This window comes from Dendropsophus ebraccatus, chromosome 8 (genome assembly GCF_027789765.1).
Source record: "Dendropsophus ebraccatus isolate aDenEbr1 chromosome 8, aDenEbr1.pat, whole genome shotgun sequence".
Lineage (NCBI taxonomy): Eukaryota > Metazoa > Chordata > Amphibia > Anura > Hylidae > Dendropsophus > Dendropsophus ebraccatus.
Window position 1 is genome coordinate 33,711,457 of NC_091461.1, and position 18,755 is coordinate 33,730,211.

An 18,755-nucleotide genomic window follows, 5' to 3' on the forward strand; every position below is an offset into this window, starting at 1 on the left:
TACCAAAATGTGGCATAAATAATAAGTAAAGCACTACATAAAGTCTTACAAAAAAAAAAAAATCATTATTGAAATTTTTTTTTGAAAGAAAATAAAAAAGTTTTTGTCCTTGAGTACAAAAATAACTGATCTTTATAGGGTTAAGGGAGAAAATGCAGTGTTTCTTGTGTTTTTTAATACATTTAGGCTGGGTTCACACACTGTATACTTCAGGCAGTATTTGGTCCTCAAGTCAGGTCCTCATAGCAACCAAAACCAGGAGTGGATTGAAAACACAGAAAGGATCTGTTCATACAATGTTGAAATTGAGTGGATGGCCGTCATATAACGGTAAATAACTGCCATCATTTCAATATAACAGCCGTTGTTTTAAAATAACAGCAAAAATTTGCCATTAAATGACGGCCATCCACTCAATTACAACATTATGTGAACATAGCCTTTCTGTGTTTTCAATCCACTCCTGGTTTTGGTTGCTATACAGCCTCACAAATACAGCCTCAAATATACATAGTGTGAACCCAGCTAACACTGTATATGTTAGCAGTGGTATCCACCTTTTTTCCATTCACATATCAAAAACTCTCATCCCGCTCCATGTTCATATCACAGTCTATATGAATACTCATATTAAAATCTTTTCTATATAAAATCTCCTCCATAAAAGGAATAAACCATTGTCACAGAGAAGCAGAATATCCATAGCAACCATCCTGGTGCAAGAAGAAAGCGACAACTGTAATGCAGAATGGAATATAACTCTTACTTTTCACAGTGCCATAAGCTGTTTATTCCACACCATTCTCTTCTTAGATAACAAAATTGTTCCTACATTGAGATAATGTTCATTTCATAACATGGTAATTGTGTCAAGGGGGGAAAAAAAACCTTATAGCAACAAATGTAGAAAATTGTTTTGTGTGCGAAAACCTGGAATGATAGCAAATGTAATGAAAAATAACAATTTCAGGGATTGCTTTCAGCTTGGCGGAATTTGTTCTATCCGTTTTCCTATTTATAATAAATGAAAAGTTTGAAACTGTTTGGAAAAGGGGATGAGGATCCTAGGCCCCCGACACAAAAACTGTAACAGGGCCCTAACTGTGATGTTATTTTTAGTACTCGTGTACTCATAAGGGGCAAAGGAACTCTTGGGCACACTCAAGTTTCATGGCCGATCTCTTGGTTGATGTTAAGGGTTTTTACTGACAAATTCTATTACACAGCCCGATATTAAGAAGCAAGCGAGCGCCAACCTGTCAGGTCAGCGCCAGCTTGCTCCTCATTCCTCACTCACTGTCTATGCTATTACATGCACAGACAGCGGGCGGGAGGAGCTGGGTGGCCGCAGGGAGCAACAGGAGGATCTGCCCAGACAATCCTTAGATCGTCCCATGTAAAAGTGTCATCGATCAGCCGAGGAATGGGAAAACTCACTAAAGCGTGAAACTGAAAGGGTAACTATTCTAATCTAACCTGCTCATAGCCTCCTATGGCGCCAGGGATGCTGAGGAGGAAAGTATGTGTCTTACCTTCCTCCTCCGTGCCGGTCCTGTGCTGTGCCGGGGTAAATTCCGCTTCGGAGCACCCTTAGGAGCACTGCTGTGTTATCTGGTCTGCTTACTCCATTGCTTATCATCAGAAGGGGAGGGATGGATGACAAGGCAGTGCTCCTAATGGTGCTCCGAAGTGGAGTTTACCCCGAGTAACAGCACGGGACCAATGCCTAGAAGAAAGTTAAGACACACACCTTCCTCCTTATCGTCCCCGGCGCTATGGGGCTATCATCAGGTTAGATTTGTCTAACCTGCTGATAGTTCCCCTTAAAAAATACATAAAAAGGTACTCCTACACTAGTAAATGCAAATTATAGGCAGATTTTTGAAAAGTTTGAGAACTTTTGGTAGTAAAGTGAATGGTGGGACAACCTCTTTAAATGATAATCATTGCGAATGGCTAGAGCTTCTCCCGAAGGTAAAAACAAGTAAATCCTGCTCCTCCTAATTCAGCAAATGTTAAAATTTCAAACACATTTTTCAATTAATCTCCAGGACCGAAGAACTCACAAGCCAAAATAGTAAAATATGCCGCTAATAACAAGAGCTCAGAGCGCTCACTGGTCTGAAAGGAAATTTATTTTCAAATATATTTCTGGATCCTCATGAATGCACTCCAGCCATAAAAACGTAATCGCTTCTAAATTACAATCAAAAACGAAATATATATCAGCGCCTTAGTTCATCCTGTTGGTGCAGGCGGTGGCATCTGGAGTGAGAGGAACCTTTTATGGTTTTCTGTAAAGGTTTACAATTTCAACAATTTTTTATGGTAATACAGTAATAGAATTCTAATATGAGGGAACACGTACATGGGATAACTAGTTTACGTAATGAAAAGGCGGCTCCAAGAATATCACAGAAAAATATGATTTTACTTATAAATATTAGTAAAAGAATAAAAAAAATCCAGATGGTACCATATTGCTGGTACCGCCCACTAACCCCCCCACCCTCCGGTAAAAGTAACAAAGTAAAGGCCCTATTACATGAAGCGATAACGGCCCAATCGACAGATTTTCCCTCTGTGTAATAAAGACGATGACCGTCCGATCGGCTTATCGTTGCCTTTCAACATTTAAAAAAAATCATCGACTGCCGACCTGGCATCGCTCTGTGTTATAGCCATGCGCAGCCGGAGGCTCATAAATGTGTGAAAAAGTTTGTATAACGCTGTTGAATCTGTCAAATAATAAATATTATTATTATTATTATTATAAAAAAATAATAAACTTCATACATACCTATCCACGCTCCTCGGTGATCATCTAGCATCTGCCTGCTCCCCACAGCCGCCGCTGGAACTGTCTCTGGAGTGACAGGCCACTCAGCCAATCACTAATTGTGGTGCTGTCCCATCTCAGCCAGTGATTGGCTGAGCGGCCTGTCAGAGACGGGTGTAGCAGCTTCTGCGGTGGCTCCTGACAGCAGGAAGAAACTAGAAGGACACTGAGCAGCTTGGAGAGGTAAGTAAAATACTTTTACTATTTACAGCAAGGGTTGCACAGACATTGCTAACGATATATATATATATATACAGCCCTTTTGATCCTTGTAACAAGTAAAGGCCCTATTACACAGAGCCATAATCAGCCGAACGATTATTATTACTCGTGTAATAGAGACAACGATCAGCTGATGTTCTCCTGCGTTCTGCATGCTTCTTCCCCAATCCTGTGTGCTGCAGCTTCAGAGCAGCCTGTCTCAACTGACAGGCTGCTCAGCAGATCACTGGCTGCCGCGGTCCCGGTCAGTGATTGGCTAAGCGGCCAGTCAGCTCTAACGAGCCGCTCTGAAGCTGCAGTGCGGGGAGGAAGCATGCAGAACGCAGAAGAACACCGGGAATGTGCATAAGTAATGTAAAAACTGTATAAGCAAAGGCTGCACGAACATCACTAACGATGTCTGTACAGCCTTTGCTAAACAATTATCAGGCAATGTAATAGCCCTCGTAAACAATCACCAATCTTGCAGATCGGCACTCGTTTACGGTATTGATCGGGCCTTCTACGGCCCTTGTAATAGCACCCTTAGTCTCTGTAAGTGAGTGGCGATATAGCAAATTGTCATTTGCTTATCCAGAATTTCGGGACGTGTAATAATAAAGATGCTGGTTGAATTTTTTGTCATCTGCCGCCATGTCCTCACTGCCATTCCTACTTTCATTACTAATGCTGCCAGATCATAGGATGAGGACATAAAGGAAATGGGACCACAGCATCACTGGCAGTGAAGCCTCTTGCTTTTCTATGGGGGTTATGTATGGTGGATTGTAAATCCATCAAAAGCAATCTAGTCTCAATAAGCAGGTGGTCTTCTCAAAGTGGTCGTCTTTTCGGAAGGCAGAATGAACAGATGTAGGGTGATTCTATATCTATGTATCAGGTAATAAAAATGATCCACTCCCTGTAAAGATATATAGTGAAATCAGAAAGGTGTGAGATTACTTACCGACTGGCATACTATAGGGTAACCTGTTCGATTGATTCCTCCAGCAAACACAGCAAAAGTGAGCGCAGTGTGAAAACAGAAATTAAGTAGCATATGCCATCCCTTTCTGCTGATTCGGATAGTGCTGCAGATAAAAACAGAGACAGATTAAGTGTGGGCACATTATATAAAGACAGACTTAATTATAAAAATAGTTTACACTTTGTTTGGATATAGAAGGATGACAAGCTGTGCTCATACTGCAAGACACAAGGAGAGGTTTAACCTCATTCCCTTAATATATATACAGCAATTCTACTTTACACTGTTCACATATGCAATGTCAAGCAGAAAGCAGAGAGTGCTTTTCAATTTATCCTTTATATGCAAGTAGGAAACACGTTATATAGTGGCATAGAGATGCTGTTACCATACAGAACATCCCATGTACTGGGGCAGAAGAGGTGGACCATTCGTCAGTGTAGATGAAAAGAAAAAATCAATCGGTAAGTATCCTCATTAGTAACTTGTTTCGGATCTGGAAGCGACCCTGCGTCAGGTAAGTGCAACCTCCCATGTACTGGCACAAGGCATCCACAGAGCATCCCATGTATTCACTTAGGTAGGGCATCCCACATAGAGCATCCTACGTACTGGCAAAAGGCATCCCACATAGAGCAACCTAAATACTGGCAAAAGGCATCCCATATAGAGCATCCTAAGTACTGGCAAAAGGCATCCCACATAGAGCATCCTACGTACTGGCACAAGGCATCCCACATAGAGCATCCTACGTACTGGCAAAAGGCATCCCACATAGAGCATCCTAAGTACTGGCAAAAGGCATCCCACATAGAGCATCCTAAGTACTGGCAAAAGGCATCCCACATAGAGCATCCTAAGTACTGGCACAAGGCATCCCATATAGAGCATCCCATGTACTCACTTAGGTAGGGAATCCCACATAGAGCATCCCATGTACTCACTTAGGTAGGGCATCCCACATAGAGCATCCTATGTACTGGCACAGGGTGTCCCTCATAGAGCATCCTAAGTACTGGCACAGGGTGTCCCACATAGAGCATCCCATGTACTCACTCAGGGCATCCCACATAGAGCATCCTATGTACTGGCCACAAGGCATCCCACATAGAGCATCCTACGTACTGGCAAAAGGCATCCCACATAGAGCATCCCATGTACTCACTTAGGTAGGGCATCCCACATAGAGCATCCCATGTACTCACTTAGGTAGGGCATCCCACATAGAGCATCCCAAGTACTGGCACAAGGCATCCCACATAGAGCATCCTAAGTACTGGCACAAGGCATCCCACATAGAGCATCCTAAGTACTGGCAAAGGGCATCCCATATAGAGCATCCCATGTACTCACTTAGGTAGGGCATCCCACATAGAGCATCCTACGTACTGGCACAGGATGTCCCTCATAGAGCATCCTATGTACTAGCACAGGGTGTCCCTCATAGAGCATCCTAAGTACTGGCACAGGGTGTCCCACATAGAGCATCCCATGTACTCACTCAGGGCATCCCACATAGAGCATCCTATGTACTGGCCACAGGGCATCCCACATAGAACATCCTATGTACTGCCACAGGGTGTCCCACAAAGAGCATCCTAAGTACTGGCACAGAACATCATACATAGAGCATCCTATGCACTGGCACAGAACATCAAACATAGAGCATCCTATATACTGGCACATGGTTTCCCTCATAGAGCATCCTATATACTAGCACATGGTTTCCCTCATAGAGCATCCTATATACTGGCACAGAACATCAAACATAGAGCATCCTAGGTACTGGCGCAGGCATTACTTGTACTAATCCTGAATTACAGTCTGTATTAAAGTCAAGATCTGCATTAAAAAATATGATGGTTGTCATTACAGAAAGTACAAAAATGTATCTATTTTTTGTATTTTTCTACACTATCTATCTATCTATCTATCTATCTATCTATCTCCTATCTATCTATCTATCTATCTATCTATCTATCTCCTATCTTCTATCTATCTATCTCCTATCTATCTATCTATCTATCTATCTATCTATCTATCTATCTATCTATCTATCTATCTCCAACATCTTAAGGATATGCCATATATTGAAGAATGGAATACTCCTTTAAGTCATTCTCTATATGTTACATAATAATGTACATATGAAGAGAATAGATTGGAATGGAGTTTATGCAATATCTAAAAAAAAACTTTGACTATCATGCCTCTTTGATGGTGCTGGTCTTCCCATTTGGGGCATAGACACCTTTGGGGCCTTCAGGCTCCAGGATACCGGTGCAAGTGTTAGTTCCCTGAGAGCCCTATTAGACGGAGTGGACACACATAGGATGAATGACAGAAATAAAGGGCCCCATGAACGATCCAGCTCTGCCCATCTGATACTGGGTAGTATATAAAGCGATGTAATGGCCACATATTCGGCAGGGGGCAGACTATGTAATACAGCCCTTTTACACCCATCTATGTATTAGATCACAACACACATATAGAGCCACCAAATAGCCTTAAAATCAGATCTGTCCATAGTCTAGAAAATGTATGAAATTTGTTATAATGTTGCCCAATGCGGGGTAGTTGATGTCTGGCAGACAGCTTGACATAAGGATAAACAATCCAGTAAACTTTAATTTGTGTAACCTTTAAAGGCCAAATCCCATTCTCATCTTAGGCGAGCAGTTTCTCGATTTTTCATTTAATTTAAACATTTTTGTGCAAAATAGCTGGGTGATTATTATTATTATTTTCCATTTCTCACTTCTCTCTCGTTTTTATCATATGAGCTTTCGTTGGTGATTTAAGGATTTTAAATTGGGGGATTTATGTAGCAGTATTGTGAGCAATACACATATGATAATGAGATTTCTAAACCACTCCTCCAAGGGTCAACACTTTCTGCTATAGTCTGCATAAAAAAAATCTACTCACTGGTAAGAGATAGGAATAAAGTGAACTACGGTAAATGTTACCATTATAATGTAAAGATCTGATCAGCCATAACACGGTGAAGTGAATTGCATTGATCGTCTCTTGGCACTCGGCAAATAGCTATGGGGAGTTAATATGTGAGAAGCAGAAAAAATGGGCAACCTTGACAAAGGCAAAATTGTGATCGCTAGATGTCTTGATGAGAACATTCCCATACTGGCAGGTCTTGAGGTATGTTCTCAGTATACAGGCAGTTTCGATTAGGCAGTTTCACCGAACTTTAATATAAATTTCGGGTTTGTGCTGAACCGAACTTTAACGAACCACATTAAAACAGCTATATGCCTGTAGGCGTTCAGCTGTTTTATGGCAGCTTGTAAAAGCCGCCCATTTTACTTACCTTTCCTTGCTCCCCCAAAGTCTGTCTTTTCCTGTCGGTGACAGTCTGCTGAGCCAATCACTGGCCGCGGGTGCTGTCTGTCCCTAGAGTGACAGCCAGCTTCGCCAATCACTGGCTAACTTGGATGGGACAGCATCGCAGCCAGTGATTGGCTGAGTGGGCTGTCACTCTTGTCTCTAGAGTGAAAGTCCACTCAGCCAATCACTGGCCGTGGGTGCTGTCCATTCCAGTCAGCCAGTGGTTGGCTGAACAGTTTGTCACTCTTGTCCCTAGAGTGACAGCCAGCTCAACCAATCACTGGCTGACTTAGACGGAACAGCACAGCAGCCAGTGATTGGCTGAGTAGGCTGTCACTCTAGAGACAAGAGTGACAGCCTGCTTAGCCAATCACTGGTCATGGCATTGACAGGCTAAAGACAGAGGAGGATACTGGTGGAGTATGGACAGGTGAGAAAACCCTTTGTGTTGCTGAACCTGTGCCAAACTTTGCAAAAAGTAAAATTCGATAGCGAGCTGAATTTTTTGCAAAGTTCGAAATAAACCTGGGTTCGGCAAGTTCGGTTCTCTCATTTCTGGTTATTACTAGAGACGAGCGAACCTCAAGCATGTTCGAGTCCATCTGAACCCGAGTGTTTGGCATTTGATTAGCGGTGACTGCTGAAGTTGGATAAAGCCCTAAGGCTATGTGGAAAACATGGATATAGTCATTGGCTGTATCCATGTTTTCCAGTCAACCTTAGAGCTTTATCCAACTTCAGCAGCCCCAGCTAATCAAATGCCGAACGCTTGGGTTCGAATGAACTTGAGCGCGCTCGAGGTTCGCTCATCTCTAGTTATTACATATCATGAAGGACAAGGAGTAAACTAGCAACAAGGCCAAGTGCACCAAAGGCTTGCTGATGATCATGGGGAGCAATAGATAGACTTTCTGGTCTGATCAAAAGAATTTTCTTTCGAATCAGACAAGATTACATCGGTTAGACAGCTCTGAGTGTGTGTCAAGTACTTGGGCAGGAGATGGCACCAGTATAGGTAGACGACAAGCTAGCAGCAGCAGTGCAGTGATCTGCTAGAAAACTTTGGATTATGGCATCCATGTGTATGGTACTATGACACTTACCACCTATCCAAACCTTTTTGAAAACCAATCAATTATACTCTTTCATAGCAGAAGTATTCCCTAAGGGCGGTGCTCTCTTTTCTCAGGATTATGTCTCAGCTACACTGCAAAAGTTATTCAGGGATGGTTCAAAGAAAAAAAAGATTTCCACGTATTGACTTGGCCTCTATAGTCCTTTAATATGACCCATCATCTGTGAAGTGTGTATGAAAGACAAGTCTGATTCACCAAGGCTGAACCTTACAACATACAGGACTTAAGACTAGGGATTAGCACCAATGTCCGTATAGTTGGGCTGCCTGAGGGGGAGGAGGGGCAATCCCCGGTGTTTTTTTGTCAAAAATGGCTTCTTGACTTATTCGGGGCAGATTCCTTCTTATTCCGGGGCACTTCTTCTCCTCCTCTGCAGAGGTGGATAGGTGGATAGAGGCAGAGGGCATAGAGTGTTAGGTTGCCGGGTAGCACTGGTCCGGATTTAATGATTTAATTTTATTATGGTTGAATTGATGTATTGGAGGGGGGCATTGGGGGGGAGGGGGGGGAGGGATGGGCTGGTATAGGTGTAGGATGAGTTGCTGCTACTGTTGGCAACACTGGGGGGGTTTTTGGGGGGGGGGGACCTGGATAGAAGGGTTTCTTTTTTTTTGTGTTTAGATGGCTCCGGTTAGAATTTTGACCTGGAACGTCAGGGGAATGGCCGACAGGGTGAAGAAATATGCAATTTTGGGAGTAGTCACAAGGCATTTACCGGCAATAGTTGCCCTGATAGAGACACACTTATCTAAGGACGCGGAGGTTATTTGTAAAAGATGGGCTAAATATGAATTTCACTCCACCCTGTCGTCCTTCTCCTCTGGCGTCTCAGTCTATGTGCATAAAATGATTGATTTTGACTTGATTTGCAAGAAAATTGATTCTGAGGGTCGTTACATTTTTCTTTATGGTAAGCTAAATGGGGTGGCGGTGATTTTGTCATTTATTTATATTGCTCCTCCGTTCAAAACGGCGGTATTGGAAGCTTTGGTTGGGTTTGCGAATAGTAAGGAATATGTTGCCCTCTACTCAATGGGGGATTACAATTGTGTATGGGACTCTCAGAGGGACCGTAGAGGGCGGTCCGTCGGCTGTGGCCTTGGCCCTACCCCTCTCAGGAGATTTTGCTCTGAGGTGAGTTGGGTCGACGCATGGCGTAGGCTGTACCCTGTTGTTACGGGCTTTACCTGCTTTAGTGCCTCCCACCAAGCGGCCTCCAGGATAGATTTGGTTATTTGTGAAGAGAACTCTGTACCCTACATAAAGAAAATTAAGTTGGAACCTAGGTCAGTGTCGGATCATTCTCCGATTTTGTTGGAGGTTGATTTAAGCCTCAAATCAAGGGTTTGTAGCCCATTTCGGTTAAATCCACACTGGCTTAGTGTCCTAAATAAGAATGAGGAGTTCTGTAAGGAAATATCCTGGTTTTGGTCAGCTAATAAATCTACTACCCCGGTTATAATTGTTTGGGATGCTATGAAAGCATATATGAGGGGTATTTTCTTTAGGGATATTTTGGTCAAAAAAAGGGACTTTAGGAAAAAGGAGCAGGTTGTGCTGGATGACGTAAAGGCTAAAAAATTATTGTATGAACAAAGAGACTCGCAGGAGTCCTGGCTTGCTCTACAAACTGCTCAAAAGAACTATGAGACTCTCTTAAGGGAAAAAGCTCAGCAGAAAAATTTTTTTCAGGGTCAGAGTAATTTTATCGCAGGGGGTAAACCCAATAAGATCCTTGCAAATATTCTTAAGGGTAATTTAGAGAAGACTCCAATTCGTGCATTGAAAACGCAGGGAGGGGCAATGGTAGATACCGAATTGGAGATTGAGGAAGAAATTGTCTCCTATTTCTCCAAACTTTACCACTCTGAGGCCCCCTCTAATATAGAGGAACAAACATTATTTCTGAGCAAGCTGGAATTACCAGTATTAACTCAGGAGCAGAAAGAGTCTCTGTGTGGAGATATTACCCTGGTGGAACTTGGTGAGGCGCTTGGCTCTTTCGTAGGTAATTCCTCCCCCGGCTCTGACGGGCTGCCTTTACAATTCTACAGGGATTTCTCTGGTGTCGTCTTGCCCATTCTTCTGGACGTTTTTAATGAATCCTTGAATGGAGGGAGGCTACCACAATCAATGAGGGAAGCCCATATAGTGTTAATTAAAAAGAAGGGAGGGGATCCTGCTGAGATATCGTCTTATCGCCCCATATCTCTCCTTAATACGGATGTTAAGTTATTAGCTAAAATTCTGGCTCGGAGGTTGAACTCCGTTATTACCAAAATTATTGGGGAGGAACAGGGAGGCTTTATGCCGAATAAAACGGTTCATGATAACATCTTAAAGGTATTCGCCGCCATTCAGTCGGACTGTTCTGGGCCCCGCTCCATCCTGTCACTCGACGCGACCAAAGCGTTTGACAGGGTGGAGTGGTGGTTTTTGTAGCCAGTTCTTGAAAAAAATGGGTGTTAGTGGTTCTTTTTTAGATTGGGTTAAGTTGTTGTGTTCGGACCCTACGGCTAGGCTGATTATTAATGGCTCCCTTTCCCGTTCTTTTGTTTTGTCTAGGGGAACTCGTCAAGGATGTCCTCTCTCCCCCTTATTATTTGCAATTTATATGGAGCCTCTGGCAGAGTGGGTAAGGCGGCACGCGGCATTCCAGGGCTTTGGCCTTTATGGGGAGTCGAATAAAATCCTGCTATATGCAGATGATGTTCTGCTGTTTATGAGGGAGCCGGTGAGGGTCCTTCCGGGTTTGGTCTCCGCACTAGAGAAGTACGGACGTTTTTCAGGTTTGGAGATAAACTGGGGGAAGTCTTGTCTGTTTCCATTAGATGAAGAAATAGAGGTTCCCTTAGGGAAAGTTAGGATCCTGAGAAAATCCGACTCATTAGAGTACCTAGGGGTGTTGATCACTAGTGATCCAGGGAAATACGCTCCAGCCAACCTGGCTCCCTTTGAGCGAAATTTAGAGGGATGAGCACCGAACCCAACTTTGAGAAAGTTCATTACGAATCTGGTAAAAATAACAATGGTGACGCAAAATTGTACTTTTTTCACAGAATAGACCAGGATACAAGGGATCTGTTTTCCACCCTACTGGGTCCAAGGAACTTTGTGTCCTATGTCCCATGTTATCACTTACACCTTGGCAAATTTTTTTTCACTATTTTTCCACTTTTTTCATTGTAATAGAAACTGCAACTAACCGAAACTATACCCTATCACACTCCCACTATTGTAGCTGCAATTATTCAGCTGTTATAGCAAGGTTTGTTTTAGGTTCGGTTCGTACGAATTTGATCTTCACGAAAGTTTGAACCGAACTGAACTTTTCAAAAGTTCGCTCATCCCTACTTAAGACCATTTTACGTAGTTCAATTATTGGCCCAATGAGCATTTCAGGTGATTTTCTTCATAGAGAGTACAGAAAATTAGATATCCATGTCAGTGTTCGCATCAAAAGGAGATATCCTGCTTAAGGCCTCATGCACATCAACATGAAATGTATCACTTTTTACTTTATCAAAAATGATACATTTCCAAACCTATTCATTTCTATTGGCCATGGACACTTTTCAATATATTTTGTGAAAGGTATTGATGCAGTAGAAATGCGACAGAAAATATAGGTTTTTCCTTGTTTCTGTGCGGAATAGACTGCAATGGATGTAAAAGTAAAAAAGGATACAGTTGTGTATTTGAGGCCTGACATTGAATTTCTGCAAAAGGCCATATATTCAATTTGACCTAAGGTGCAATGGCCGAAGTCCTCTTTAATTTTTTTTACAAGACTAAAGGCCATGTTACACAAAGCTGTGTGTACTGTGAGGACAGACCTTGCACCTTTTTAGGACCATTGTTTTAGGACCCTAGCAACACCAATGGGTCTGGCACTGAACTAGTTAGAATACAGTTGTAACTAGGATGGGCTCATTGCACATAAAATTTAATGGGGGGTATAAAAATTAATAAACATATATTACAGAACCATTGGGGAAAGTGGGTCCCATTCTAAGCTTTGCAATGAGGCTGTATTGTGAATGTGCACATCACATCTTTCAGTGCACCTTCCCTAGGCAATAAGCTAAGCTTCATTGTCCTTGCCTTCTTGACAAATATTTCTCTGCTGCCACGGAAGCCAGATCTATTTGAAATTAATGGTGCACTATATTGCAGCACATCACATCACATTGTAAAGTGATACTATATCTCAATGAAATATAGTACTCCGCTGTATAGAATGGTCTAATGCTATGGAAAAAAAAAATCAAGATAATTTGTTTTTTTTGGGGCAATCAGGCAACATGCATATTCTAATGTAGTCAAATGTTAGAAGTCAGGCTGTCTGATTTTAAATCAGCGCAGAAAAAAACAAGCCGTTAATCAAACTGCAAATCACACTTTAATGGACGAACTACACGTAGCTACTTAAAAGACTCGCTTTTCGGGACAGATTGTGTTCATCATCATGTCTAGAGTTTTAATTTCTTTCTTGCAATTTGCATTCAGCCCAAACCCTCATTTGCCGGTTTACTTATTTTTCTCCCCTCTTTTCCTGTTCATCATAGTTCAGAAATGACTTTTAGGTAAATCTTCAGAAGTATTGTGCAGCACAGATGTTACAATGTGTGATCCCAGTCTCATTTCCATCAGTCGTGGATGGCATTAAACTGTCCGCCATTTGTTTCAGTCTTAACAGCTTCTCCATTATTAATCACAGAGACTCAAGAGTTCAGTCAATAATTCATAGAGTCATGATATTAAAGAACATTTCCACCCTATACACATTTTTACATCATTACAATTAACCTGAATTTCGAGACCAATTTCGACACATTGGAACAATCCTTTCAAGTATCCCTTGGCATAGACTTTCACTATATTCTATTTTCTCATCATGTGGAGGAAGGTGTCCTGGTCCTCTTTTAGGTATAAAAAATATGCTTTTAAATACTGGTTGACACTCCTTGCTCTAGTCTGGCCCTATAATCCACAACACCCCCTTCCTTGTTGCCATGGGGCAGTCCTAATGCAGCAAACACTGGATCCAGTTGGGTAAAGAGGACTCAATGACCAAGAAGCCCAACCTCGGTGATTGTGTCCATTAATGGTTTAAAGCATTTATTCCACCTAAAGGAGGATCAGCACACCTTTCTCAAAGGTACAGTATTTTTATGGAACGTACAGCAGGAACTGTAGGGTCCCTGTATTGTAGGTAGAGTCCCTGTATCATAGGTAGGGTACATGTATTGTAGGTAGGGTCCCTGTATAATAGGTAGGGTACATGTATTGTAGGTAGGGTGCCTGTATAATAGGTAGAGTACCTGTATTGTAGGTAGGATCCCTGTATCATAGGTAGGGTACATGTATTGTAGGTAGGGTCCCTGTATCATAGGTAGGGTGCGTGTATTGTAGATAGGGCCTTGGCATCATAAGTAGAGTACTTGTATTGTAGGAAGGGTGCCTGTATCATAGGTAGGGTGCGTGTATTGTAGATAGGGCCCTGGCATCATACAGTAAGTAGAGTACTTGTAGGAAGGGTGCCTGTATCATAGGTAGGGTGCGTGTACCGAGATAGGGCCTTGGCATCATAAGTAGAGTACTTGTATTGTAGGAAGGGTGCCTGTATCATAGGTAGGGTGCATGTATAGTAGATAGGGCCCTGGCATCATAAGTAGAGTACCTGTATTGGAGGTAGGGTCCCTGCATTGTAGATACTTAGGGTTTCATATTCAGATAAATACTGTAGCACCCAGGAGCTTCACGTTATGTCGGTAGGGAAGGGAAAAACTTCTTAGTTTCATTAAATAAATTGGTGCTGTAGACAGTTTCATGTATAAGAAATTGTTCAGGTCCCAACAACTATGCAGTGATTGAGTGCTGAAATCTATGGATGTGGCCCTTTTGGGATTGCACCCCAGATGCAATATACAGGTAACTTGTATTTTCCTTATTTTGGTGCTTAATGAGACTTGAGGAGGCATTTAGTCCATTGGTTATCAAAATTTTCCTTGGACATCTGCAGCCTTCCTGACATATGTATGTTTGAAACAACTGCTGACTTCATTGTATTATCCCCAACATTCTCTGCTTTCCAAAAGTAATTCAGGGAATTTTCTTAGTGAATAGAAACCTATCTGATAGTAAAAGGAACTCACTATCTCTTTCATGCTGCTTGAACCAAGAAACACTGGGGTGGTCTACAGTGGTTTCTCCCGGCCCTACTGATCTGGAGTAATTGATCTCTCCCTGTACTCAAACGTGGCAAGATCAATCAAATAGGTCTGGTGGAGTGGCGAGAAGCTTCTAGAGACCGCCCTGATGTTTTATGGTTCAAGCAACATGAAAGGGGTAACACTTTGATAATCCTAAGCAATGTTCTGAAGCCCAATAGAGAATCAATACAGTACTGGCCATGCTCACATACTATGCTCCATTCATTTGGAGGACACTTTTTCTTACTCTTCTTTTAATCTACCAAATGACTTTTGATATTGGGAGTACCCCTTTAACCCCTTAGTGCTACTGCTAGTTTGGGCTTTAATAACCAAGCTCAATTTTCCAAATCTGACCTGTCTCATTTTATACGGTTATAACTCTGTGATACATTAACAGATGCTAACGATTATAAGATTATTATAAGTTTTTTCGTGGCATATTGTACTTTGTATTAGTGGCAAAATTTGGTCACTATCTTATGTGAAAAACAACAAAATATCATAAAAAATTGGAACAATTCTCATTTATTTTTCCTTTTTTTTTTAAATATAAAATGGAAGCAATTCATCTTGTGGTAAAAAAAACATAATATATGTATTCTCTGGGTCACTACGGTTACGTTGATATCAAATTTGCATCGTTTTTTTAAAACCTATTGCCACTTTGGCACAATAGAAATTATCTTCCTGAAAAAAAAAAAAAAACACATTACAATATCCATAACGTTCTAATCTTTAGCATGATGGAGTTGGTTTTTGGCAATTTTTTCGCAGAAAGATGTGTCGTTTTTATTAATACCAAGTTTTACATATATATGACTTTTTGATCTCTTTTATAACCTATTTTCACACAACACAGCAATTCTGGTGCTGTTTGTTTTATTTATTTATTTATTTTTTTTACAGCGTGTCTTGCGAAACAATTATTGATATAGTTTTATAGATTGTGTCGTTACGGGTGTGGCAATACCAAATGTATAGGTTTTGTGTTTTCTAGCTGGTTTTATGTAACGGTTTATTATATATGGGGAGTATAATGCATTTTTATTATTGAAGAGGGCTGGGGGGAATTTTTTTTATGTGTTTCGTTGCAAACGTTTTTTTTTTTACTTTACATTAGTGTTCATTATTGTACACTAACCAGTGATCTTTTGATCCCTGATACACTGCACTACAGTGGTAGTACAGTGTATTGTATTTCCTATGTCAGCACGGAGCTGACAGGCAATCTACACAGCCATGTCTCTGGCACAGGGTCCAAGGTGAATTTCGAAAAACACTTTTTTCGCACTCAAACAAATTCATGGCCCTCCAGGAAAAATCCTTAAACTCAAATAATTATCATAGATTTAATAGCAGCATTCTATTGTAGAGTGGTGGAGTAGTTTCATGTATTTTATGTGGCTATAGAGTGTTCTGTAATTTTTTTTTATGATCCCATGCAGCATTAGGTAGATATATGCCTAGTTAATAGCACTGCATTTATTGGCTTTGCCAAACATCAATATATTCTGGAGGAGGACAGTAGGAAAATGAATATTTTCAATTTGGCAGAAAAAAATGTACCATGTACAAAATGCAAACTGAAGGGTTATTCGGTTAGGTAAAATATATGTTGACTCCTCCTCCCACTCCTGGAGACTAACAATTCATTTCATACATGTAATTACCTTTTCAGTCTCCCTCCCCCAGTTCTGAGCTGCTGCTTTCTGCTGAAAACATAGAAAACTGTATCGGAGCTGTTTAGTCCATCTCTGCTCTCAACCTCCTCCTCCCCCTGCGTTCTGAGATGGCTCATGTAAGTAACATCTCTAGGTGGCTGATTATACACTGTGTGAAGCTGGGAGGGTAACAAACCCTTCCTGCTGTACAGAGAGAAGAAACAGTTCAGAAACATCCATCCAAGGAGCTGTTTACATGAGCCATCTCGGAAGGAAGGGTGGAGGAGGAGGGAACTGAATGAACAGCACAGATACGGTTTTCTGTGTCTTTAACAGAAAGCAGCAGACTCAGAACTGGAGGTAGGAGACTGAAAAGGTATTGACATGTATGAAAGGGGGATGATTCAACCCTTTTAAGCCTTCTACCTAATAAGGGAGATTTATCAACAGTTGTAAAATAAAAGTCTTGGACAATGTGGACACTTGGATAGATTTATCAAGAGTGGCGCCCCTTTTCACCGTCCAGATTTACTGCATCCAGAGCTCCTAACCAGGTGTAGATTTTTGCCTGGTTTGCGCTTATTTCTAACCATAAACCTTCATAAATCAGGTGCTAAAGGAGGTCATGCCTTTTCCCCCCTTATCCCCCCCCCATCTGCCTATCAAGCGAGCGGGTGATACGGCAGGCGTACGCTATGGAAAAGCGTAAAATCTGCCCCTTTTTGTGGTGTACACCAGGGGCACATAATGATAAATCCCCCCTTTGAACAATTTTTTGTTCGTGAGGTTCATTTGCTCTGGTTTTAGTTCCTCAAAGGATTTTCCCATCTCATAAAGAGGTATCTTTAAAATATGTTATCAATTTATGATGAATAGGATCCGACCTCTAAGATCCCCACTGATCATCGGCAGAAAGGCTTCCTAACGCCAACCCTCTGCCATATCACTATAACCCTTTCACTGTCTATACTGGCCACAGTGGCCCTTGGTTCCTTGCTGTAATGTGCAATGTTGTGCACATGTGGCCCTACTCATGTGAATGGGGCAGGCTCTAGTATCCTGCATAGCCAGGTGGACAGGGGCTTATGTACAGGGGCAACAGTGTTGATTCAATGCTGCATGCCATCTCAAGATCGCCATGGGTTCCAGAGGTCCCAGGGGTCAACTCCCATAAACTGATAGCATGTGCTAGCAATATATAATCACTTTATTTGATGGGAAAACCTCTTTTAAGGATGCAGCAGAATCATCCTAAAGAGAAGACTCCCCATAAGCTTGGGTTCACACTGCGTTTTTGCAATCTGCTTTTTTCATCCGTTTTTTGCAAAAAACGGATGAAAAAAACGGATGCATTGTGTGCATCCGTTTTGATCCATTTTTCCATTGACTTCCATTGTAAAAAAAAAACGTTTCAAAACAGATCCGTTTTTTTTTTTACCAGACACAAAAGTAGTGTCATCTACGTTTTTGTGTCCGTCAAAAGAAAAAAAAAAACGGATCCGTTTTGATCCGGGTTTTTTTTTACAATGGAAGTCAATGGAAAAACGGATGCACACAAATGCATCCATTTTTTTCATCCGTTTTTTGCAAAAAAACAGATTGCAAAAACGGATTGCAAAAATGCAGTGCGAACCCAGCCTAACTGTTAGTTCAAAAAGACACATGGTAACTTTCATATATCCAGCTGTGCTTCCAGGATGTAGATAAGTCATTTTATTCTCAAAGGCTTTTCTAAGCTCTTAAATGGCTGCAAGCTGTAATGCCTCTCTTCCCCCACCCTGCTTGATTGACAACTGGAAGCTGAGCCCCAAGCAGGGTCCGGGTCAGGTTTAGGAGGGGGGGAGGCTTTTGGGGGGGGGGGCATTGGGGGGAGCTCTGGAAAGCCTCTTTGACTCTTAATTTTACAGAATAAAATCATTTTTTTTATATTCTGGGAGCTCATATGGATATATGAAAGGTACCACGTGTCTCCTTTACCTAAGAGCTATCTAGCAGTGTCAAAGTTTGGAACGTGGATTACAGATGACAGATTCCCTTTAACTTACTAGACATTCTGCATGGAAAAGAGGCATGACCATGGAGAAATGGCTTCAGATGGAATTCTGTGCCCCAAAACCTGTAAGCCAGCCAATATGTGTTGTAAATTCAGACAACAGTATCTAAAGAAGTACCAGATTTATCATACAGCATGAGTCACTGCAATAGATCTGGTACATTCATAGACTGCTTGTTGCAAATTCACCCTGTCTAAGTATTAGATTAGATATTTATTCCCATCATAAACAGTTATGGCCTTTCCACAGGATATGCTATAAACAGCAGATAATAAAAAAACTGGCAGTTAATACTAAATCTGTAGTAGGG

General features: G+C 41.6%; 1 protein-coding gene across 3 annotated transcripts in view; it reads right to left on the reverse strand.

Moving 5' to 3' along the window:
- The window catches only part of ADGRA1 (adhesion G protein-coupled receptor A1), a 396,447-nt gene that overhangs the window by 57,555 nt on the left and 320,137 nt on the right, over positions 1 to 18,755 (reverse strand). For all 3 annotated transcript variants that reach the window (XM_069980134.1, XM_069980135.1, XM_069980133.1), the window contains one exon: positions 4,008 to 4,131. In XM_069980134.1, coding sequence (XP_069836235.1) covers positions 4,008 to 4,131 — 124 coding nt within the window. The remainder of the gene's footprint in view (positions 1 to 4,007; positions 4,132 to 18,755) is intronic.